Source organism: Panthera onca, chromosome D2, assembly GCF_046562875.1.
Source record: "Panthera onca isolate mPanOnc1 chromosome D2, mPanOnc1 haplotype 2, whole genome shotgun sequence".
NCBI lineage: Eukaryota > Metazoa > Chordata > Mammalia > Carnivora > Felidae > Panthera > Panthera onca.
The window spans coordinates 54,942,804-54,952,027 of NC_138349.1; the positions used below are offsets into that span (position 1 = coordinate 54,942,804).

Sequence of the window (9,224 nt, forward strand, 5' to 3'; positions counted from 1 at the left end):
CCCAGGCATTTTGCTAGGTCATTAATTGCAGGAAGAGGAAAGGCAACAGCTATCGAAGTCCATGGCTGTGGAGCTTGTGTAAAAATAAGTGAAGAGACGGTCACTTGCTTATGTGCAAACGTCCCATCCTAGGTTCTCCCCAAGCATTGTTGGGTTTGTGTATTAAAAGACTTTCTTGAGATTTGACTGACATTTTAAGAAACGGCAACTCTTGTATCCTAACAGAAGTAAGACCCTTTACACTTCAACAACGTTATCTAAGCAGTTAATTTTCCTAAGCAGGGATGAGTTCTGATTATCATTTTAGATTCTGCCTTATAATTGTGCTAATCACAAGGGCCGGTCCCTCTCAGAGTATGACTCATCCCTCTCTCTGATACCCTTGAAAGCTTTTAGAGTGAAGAATTGGGGCACCTGGCTGGTTCAGTTGCTAGAGGGTAGAACATGTGACTCTTGATCTTGGGGTCATGAGTTCAAGCCCCAAGTTGGATATGGAGCCTACTCTAAAAAAATAAAATATTTTTTTAAAAAGTGAAGAATTATAATATAAACTTACTTTAGGATGCTAGCTTGAATCCAAGTCAGGTGGAAGGTTGTTGATAAATATCATCATTTTTGGGGTGCCTGGGTGGCTCAGCCAGTTGAGCATCCGACTTCAGCTCAGGTCATGATCTCACGGTTCATGGGTTCGAGCCCCCGCGTTGGGCTCTGTGCTGACAGCTCGGAGCCTGAAGCCTGCTTCGGATTCTGTGTCTCCCTCTCTCTCTGCCCCTCCCCTGCTCACACTCTGTCTCTGTCTCTCAAAAGTAAATAAATAAATAAATAAATAAATAAATAAATGTAAAAAACAATTTTTTTAAAAAATATATTATCGTTTGCACGTGTAATATCATCCAGTAGAAGGCTATTTGGTATATATAAGTGTTCTGTATTCCTCACGAGGTTGTCAGGATCACTCCTGGGTTAGGAACCTTATCTTCTATTTATTTTAGTCAGTGCTTCTACCAAATGTTGTTGACTAGTTGGAGGAAGGTACCGTATCAAATTTTCTCTTGACTGTCATCAGATCCCATTGAGGGTCCTGTCAAGTCAGGGCTGAAAATCATAGAGACAGCTTTGTTGGGCCCTGGGAGTCAGGGTGTTTGTTATAAGTTCTTGGTCAGAGCTGCTCAGCAGATAAATTTTAAAATTGACTTTTCAGCTCTCTTCCCCTAGTGCATCTTGTTAGAGGAGGCTTTAAAATTCAGGGCGCCTTGGTGGCTCAGTCAGTTAAGGGTCCAACTTCAGCTTATGATCTCGCAGTTTGTGGGTTCAAGCCGCGCATCTGGCTCAGTGCTGACAGCTCAGAGCCTGGAGCCTGCTTCAGATTCTCTGTCTCCCTCTCTCTCTGCCCCTTCCCTGCTCACACTCTGTCTCTCTCTCTCTCTCTCTCTCTCTCTCTCTCAAAAATAAATATTGAAAAAAAATTTTTTTTTAATTCACCGGAGAGAAGAGCTACTGTTCTTTTCTCACTCCCACCCACATCCAGGATCGTTTTTCAGAATAAATACTGAAAAGAAAAAGCATGAGAGGTTTGTTGGGACGGTTGCAGTGTTTTTTACAAGAGAATCTGCTATTTGCTCTTTTCACCTGTAGTTTTCTTTGGACACTCATTCGGATTTGTATTCTCTCTTTTCAGCTCTTTGAGAACTTCTACTTTGGCACCCTGAAGCTCAATTCCATTCACATCTCTCAGAGGTTCACGGTAGACAGCTTTGGGAACTACGCCTCCTGTGGGCAAATTGACTTCTCCTGAGGAGGATCTTGGGAAGCGCCAAAAATTGAACATCCTCCCGAGGTGCCAGGGGCAAGAAGATCTTTGTTTTTATTGCCGATGAGGGATGTGGAAATTTGGATGGTGACTTTCCTGGGTGGTTCCCCACAACACAGCGTGGTCTCTAATATAATACTTGTCCACAGTCAGCAAACTGCCGGTCAGCCCAGGTGGTTGTGGGCACAAGGGGAACTTGTGTCTGGAACCCTTGGCTTGTTCCTCTTTCACAGGGTCTACTTTCTTTCTGAAGCTCTTCTCTGGAAACGTACCTCTCAAGCCCACTGGAGCTAAGATTCGCATTATTTCTTATACACGTACTGATTTTGCCCCAGCCGTTAAGCTCTTTCATATTAACACTTTAAAAGAGAGTTTTATTTTTTTATTTTTATTTTTTAATATATGAAATTTATTGTCAAATTGGTTTCCATACAACACCCAGTGCTCATCCCAAAAGATGCCCTCTTTAATACCCACCACCTACCCTCCCCACCCTCCCACCCCCCCATCAACCCTCAGTTTGTTCTCAGTTTTTAAGAGTCTCTTATGCTTTGGCTCTCTCCCACTCTAACCTTAAAAGAGAGTTTTAAAGACATGGTTTTATTACCGTCTCCACGTAAATCGAATGTCTCCAGTTTTAACAAGGTTTGATTTTTACTTCCCTTTGTACTGTAACTTTTAATCACTACCCAGAATTCCTTTGTGGTAAAAAACACATGACATGAAGTTTACCATCTTAACCATTTCTTTGTAAGTGTGTAGCTCAGTAGTAGTAAGTATATTCACGTTGTTGTGAAACATCTCCAGAACTTTCTCATCCTGCAAATCTGAAACTATACCCATTAAACAACTCTCCGTGTCCCCCTCCCCCAAGTCTCTGGCAGCCACCCTTCTGCTTTCTCTTTCTATGAGCTTGACTGCTTTAGATACCGCATATGAGTGGAATCATACGGTATTTGTCTTTTTGTGACTGGCTTATGTCACTTAGTGTGACATCCTCAAGGTTCATCCATGTTGTGTAGTGCATGTCAGAATTTCCTCCCTTTAAGAAAGGCCAAATAATATTTTGTTTGACGTGTACCCTGTGTTTTGTTTATCCATTCAGCCACTGATGGATGCTTGGGTTCCTTGACTGTCGTGAACAGTCCTCTGTGAACACGACTGTACAGATACCTCTTCCTGATCCTGCTTTCAGTTCCTTTACTACTCAGTTTTATCTTCAGCGAAATAACATCACGTTTTTTTTTTTGATCTTTTACTTTGGTCTGTCCTTTTTCTTCTGAAGTTGGTACCCTTTTATGTTTGTTGGATTCCTGTTCCTTATCCTACCCCCCAACCCCCAGCCTTCCCAGGCCAGTGGTGGAGTTGCAGTATCGTAGCTCCTTTGTGTCAACTCCGCGGGGCGGCAGCAGCAGAAACCGCGATGGCATCAGCAGGGCCGTGCACGGTTCCACGAGGCAGAGTCAGCTGCGGAAGGACCATCGCCCTTCCTTGCTCCAGCCTCGCTCTCACCTTCCTCTCCTCTTCACATTTCTTCTCCCTCCATGTCCCCTCTTTCTCTTTCCTTCATTCCTTACTCTTGATTCTTTCTGTTTGAAAAGTGTGATTCTGAACCCTGTGCATTAAGGCCACTACCTAGTAAGGGCTGTGTAGAACACTCAGGTTTGCTTATCAGTGTGACTGCCCAGATCACTTGTGAATAAATGAATTTCCAGAGTTACTGTTTTTCTTTCACTCTTACACAGTTTTAGTTTGACTCCCTTAGTCAACGTATGTCAGGACACAGTGTTGCCATCGCTTAGTTGCTGGCATAGCTGTTAACCGTTCCTCCAGAACTTACATGTTCGTGCCTGCAGGGTTGGTTTTTCCCCAAACACTCAGTAACATGAGATTTTATCTCGTTTACCTTCAGTGGTTGGATGGCGCGGTGTGCACGGTGCAACAAGTTCTCCCAGAGATTGTGCTGCATAGCAACGTTGACAGTGGAGTTTGGTGCCCTCACCTCATCTCCGCGCATCTCTCTTACTGCCTTCTTTCTACCACACGCCACTGGGCAGCCTTGCCCAGGAAGTAAAGATGTCTTGTTTTGTTTTTAATGTTTTTTCATGTTTATTTATTTTTGAGAGAGAGAGAGAGATGAGTGAGTGCAAGTCGGGGAGGGACAGCGAGAGAGAGAGAGGGAAGGAGATAGGATCTGAAACAGGCTCCATGCTGATAGCAGAAAGCCGGATGCGGGTTCAAATTCAGGAACCATGAGGTCATGACCTGAGCTGAAGTCGGACACTTAACTGACTGAGCCCCCCAGATACCCCTAAAGAGGTCTTATTTTGAATGTTAGAGATTTATGACTTGTGTTTCTAGTAAATTTTTTTATCTTTGGAAAATGTAACTTTATATACCAAATCCTCAATTCTTTTTTTTTTTTAAGATTTTATTTTTTAAGTAATCCCTACACCCAATGTGAGGCACGAACTTACAACCCTGAGATGAAGAGCCACATGCCAAGCACCCCCAAATCCTAAATTCATAATAGAATCGGAACTTCTGTTATTTAAAATTTAGAGGCAACTGTGCATTTTAAGGACATATTGTATTATTAAATAATTTTTCACAAGTAATTTACTCATGACTCCTCTCATGACTTTATGGTGGATTTTTCCAGAGGCTACGTGACGTAGTGACATCATCACTCTGATTGTTAATGGAGCGTGTGCTTATGTATTTTTGTATTTCCTAGAATCTTGTAAGTTGTAGAAATTCAGAAGAATCTCTCAAGATTCAGGGTCCCCTCTCACCAAATTGTAATGCGGTTCGTATTGGAAGATTTGCTGTGTTTATAATCAAATCTCCTTAAATATTATCAGTTAGTATTTCATCCTGTATTGAAATAGAGTTAAATTGCAGCTAACATCACTCCAGCCAGTTTTTGAGGCACTGATTTCACCCAGCTCCTCAAAGAGGAGGAGGGAAGACAATCCCACTGCAATTATTACACAAGATCTGTGCTGTTATATAAGGAATTTTGGCATGGAGAATAATTTTGATTTTTTTGGAGGGGACACAGTTTGCCCCAGATGAACTCCTTACCCATGGTAGAAACATGATAAATGTTACTTATAGTGGTTATTTTTTTAAGTGAGCTCCAGAGTTTACTACATTGGACATTGATGAGAATCCAGCTTCGTAAAGACACAAAGTTTGCTTCAGGTTCGCTTTTGTGTTGTGCTCTTTTCCTGGAGCTGACAGGAACCCGATGGCACCAGAGGTATATTGAGTTGAGAAACACCTCTCAAATTCTTTTAAAAAAATTTTATTTTATTTTTTTTTTTTAACGTTTATTTATTTTTGAGACAGAGAGAGAGCATGAACAGGGGAGGGTCAGAGAGAGAGGGAGACACAGAATCTGAAGCAGGCTCCAGGCTCTGAGCTGTCAGCACAGAGCCCGATGCGGGGCTCGAACTCACGGACCACGAGATCATGACCTGAGCCAAAGTCAGAAGCTTAACCGACTGAGCCACCCAGGCGCCCCTCAAATTCTATCTTAATGCCTATAGGGAACATGGATATCAAAGCCCCAGGATGCTATAGCTGTTGTGGCTGTTTTATTAATAGCTTTTTGGTTGTCAATAACAAAATTTTTAAATTTTTTTTCAATGTTTATTTAGTTTTGAGAGACAGAGCGTGAGTAGGGAAGGGGCAGAGAGAGAGGGAGACACAGAATCCAAAGCAGGCTCCAGGCTCCAAGCTGTCAGCACAGAACCGACATGCGGCCTGAACCCACCAACTGCGAGATCATGACCTGAGCTGAAGTCAGAGGCTTAACCAACTGAGCCACCCAGGCACCCCTAATAAAATGTTTTTTAAACAAAAGATAAAATAAATTCACTTTGTGAAAAATAATCTAGCTGTACATTCATGCTTTATGTTTTTTTCAATATGCATTTTATACTTCAGTTTAAATGTTGTTTTAAAAACAAATTTCATCCTCCAGAGGTTAGTCCTCCCTATGCATTTAAGCATATATCATATATCATACTGTTAAATAGTTTTTCACAAATAATAAATAATGTTCGTGGAATGCTCACATTTGTCATTTATTTGTGTATAAGCTCATTTAATCTTTACAACAGCCAGTTAAGTTGGTATTATTCATTACCCTCATTTTACAAACTGAGGCTTCACAAGGTTAAGAAATTTGCCTGAGGTCATAACAGGCTTATACCACCAATTCTTAAAATGTGATCCGTGGACCCCCTGTGAGTCCCTGAGAACCTTTTAGGGCTGTATGTGGTCCACACTATCTTCTTAAAAATACTAAGGTATTATTTGCCTTTTTCACTCATTCTCTCATGAGTGTGTACAGTGGAGTTTTCCAGAGGCTATGGGACATGGTGACATCATCACTGATGGTTAATGGAATATGTGCTTGTATATTTTGTGTTTTCTAGAATTTTGTAAAGTTGGAAGGTTTACATTATGTTTTTAGACTTTAACTCCTTTTGCTCTCAGTACTTCTGTACTCCAGCTACCTGTTTTCAGTTTTATCTGCTGTTACGGGCTGAATTACATGCCTGAGAATTTATATGTTGAAGCCCTAACCCCTCAGTAGCTCAGAATTGCAACTGTGTTTGGGGACAGGGCCTTTAAAGAGGTGATTAAGTAAAAATGAGGCTGAGGCTTTTAGGGTGAGCCCTAATCCAGTCTGACTGATGTCCTTATAAGAAGAGGAACTTTGGACACACAAAGAAACATCAGATCCCTGGCCTCCAAGGTCCACCCCCTGGGTCTGTCTTCAAAAAGGGTTGGCGATGACATCACCAAGGCAACCGGTGATTGCAAGGGTCTGAGGATTACAGTGAAACTGACCTTCTAGCACAGACAGGCCCCAATTGAGGTAGTTCCTTCTGCCTTGCCCTGATCCAGGGGCTGCAATGCTGATGGCTGCTAACTTCCTGACATGAACAGTGATGTGGAGAAATGTCCAGTTAAGAACTAGAAAAGAAAATATTTCAATAGAGGATTGTTTGACAACCAAAGGAAAAAAAAAATCTGTGCATGCACAGAGGAAAGACCATGTGTGACACAGCAAGAAGGCAGCTAGCTATCTGCAAGCCAGGAAGAAAGACCTCAGGACAAACCAAGCCTACCAACACCTTGATGTTGGACTTGTACTCTCCAGAACTTTGAGAAAATGCATTTCTATTGTGTAAGCCACCCAGTTTGTGGTATTTTGTTATGGCAGTCCTAACAAACTAATATGCCTGTGCTTTTTTTTTTTTAAGTTTATTTATTTTGAGAGAGAGCATGAGTGGAGGAGGGGCAGAAAGAGAGAAAGGGAGAGAGAGAATCCTATGCAGGCTCCACACTCCTAAGCGTGGAGCCTGATGTGGGGCTTGAACTCCCGAACCATGAGATTGTGACCTGAGCTGAAATTAAGTTGGACACTTAACTGACTGAGCCCCCCAGGCACCCCAGTAATATGCTTATTATAACGCAGGAGCTAATCTGTGTGTCTTGAGCCAGACATTAAAGAAACTTGCAAAAATGTAAGTGCCCTCTTCTAGATTTTTTTTTGGGGGGGAATATAGTTGTGTTTCACAAAATACGTTATTTTGTTAATATGTAATGGGTTCATTACTCTTCTTTTTAAATAAGCATTTTTTCCCCGATTCTCAGGGGTTTCTTTAAAGATCTGATTCTTTTTAAAGAGCAGTTTTAAGTTCACAGCAAAATTTAGAGGCAGGCTTAGTTTTATTTTCAAGTACAATAGATGATATCTATATCTATATATCTTACATAAACCAAAGTTACATAAACCAAAGTTCTATTGAGGATTCCTCAATACACTTTTAGTGTAAAGGACTCCTGAGACCAAAAAGTTTGAGAACTGCTATACTACACTATACTTCTTCCAAATAGGATCATATTACACATGAGCTTCTGTAACAAGCTCTTCTTATCCGGCAATATATAGTGGGACATTAGTTGTCAATACAGGTTACATTATTATTATTATTATTAATTATTTTGTTATTTTAGAGCAAGCACATGTGTACAGGGGAGAGGGGCAGAGGGAGGGAGAGAGAGAATCCCAAGCAGGCTCCATGTTCATCATGGAGCCCGACAAGGGGCTTGATCCCACAACCCTGGGATCATGACCCCAGCTGAAATCAAGAGTGGGGCGCTCAACCGACTAAGCTACCCAGGCTCCCCCTACCTATATTATTTATAATGTCTGTGCACTAGTCCATTGTGTGTATGTATTGTACTTTAACTAGTTGGTCCCTGAGTAATGGACAATGAGTTGGTTTCCAGGTATGGCTATTATAAACAATTCTGGATTGAATATCTTCATGCATTTTTTTTTAATGCTTGTGAAGTCATCCAGAAATGAGATTAAATGGTTTTAAAGATGTGGTTAGATTTAAATTTCTTATTTGGAAATGAGGGTTCTTCCATTTTGTATTGCTAAATATTAAATACAAACAGAAAAATGCATAAAACATACATACCATTTAACAAATACACCCGGCAGCTTTGGGGCCCATTGGTCTGAAAAGGCTGACCTGCTAAGTAATTCTCTCATAGTTTGGGAAAAACTTCTTCTTTATAAATTTCAACTGTCCATTTTCTACAGCTCTTTTACCTGTCATCTGGAAAATTGGATTCTCTCTCCTAAATTAGCTTTCCTATTATTAGCTTAACTAACAGTCCTGGACTCCTGTGGGTTTGCTTTCAGGGCAAATCAACTGACCCAGCTTGAAGGTGTGGCCCAAGACCAGTTTCTCTGGAGGAGCTGCCCAGGAGTGTGGGAAACCTTTTGACCTTCAAAAGTCTGGAAACATCTATTGTCTTATTGATGGGCATCTTGTCAGTGCCCTTCCAAACTCTTTATCAGGCAACTTTGGTAATTCTAGAAGATCAGGGACTTCATGAGATAGTACTGGAAAGGGAGAGCTATATCTAGAATCTACTGCCTCAGTGCCTTGTGGTACACACTTAGCTTTGCTAGAAGACTAGGATGAGATGATGCGGGGAAATGGCAAGTTTTAGCACATCTTCAGAACTATGGTACATCAGAGCCTTCTCTTCCCAACCTGAGAGAAGAACTAACATTTTGTAAATGCCCACTGTGCTCAAGCACTTAATATGTGATTTTGCATGAGTTTCACAGCAATCTTCTGAGATCTTCTGCAATCTGTAATAGAAACAAGATTAGGGAATTTGCCCAATAACACAGCTAACAAGCGGGATCACCCCCAGTCTGACAACAGACTGTGTTCTTCCACTATACCATGCTGCTATAAAACCCAGCCAGGTAGCTTTATTTACTGGGAGATGAAGAGATCAATGGCCAGGGCCTCACTGCAGCACCACCTCTAAATCCAACCGCAAAGCAAAAAGAAAACACGGA

General features: G+C 41.4%; 1 protein-coding gene across 6 annotated transcripts in view; it reads left to right on the top strand.

Annotated features, from left to right (window-relative positions):
• ASCC1 (activating signal cointegrator 1 complex subunit 1) overlaps window positions 1–7,355 on the top strand; it is a 112,306-nt gene extending 104,951 nt beyond the window's left edge. For 2 of the 6 annotated variants that reach the window (XM_078434351.2, XM_078434355.2), the window contains exons 10-11: window positions 1,679–1,837; window positions 3,723–3,906. In XM_078434351.2, coding sequence (XP_078290477.2) covers window positions 1,679–1,795 — 117 coding nt within the window. In that variant the 3' untranslated portion in view covers window positions 1,796–1,837; window positions 3,723–3,906. Of the gene's footprint in view, window positions 1–1,678; window positions 1,838–3,722 lie in introns of those variants that run through there. The other 4 variants (XM_078434348.2, XM_078434354.2, XM_078434352.2 and 1 more) reach the window with 3 other exon arrangements.
• The last annotated feature ends 1,869 nt before the right edge of the window (window positions 7,356–9,224 follow it).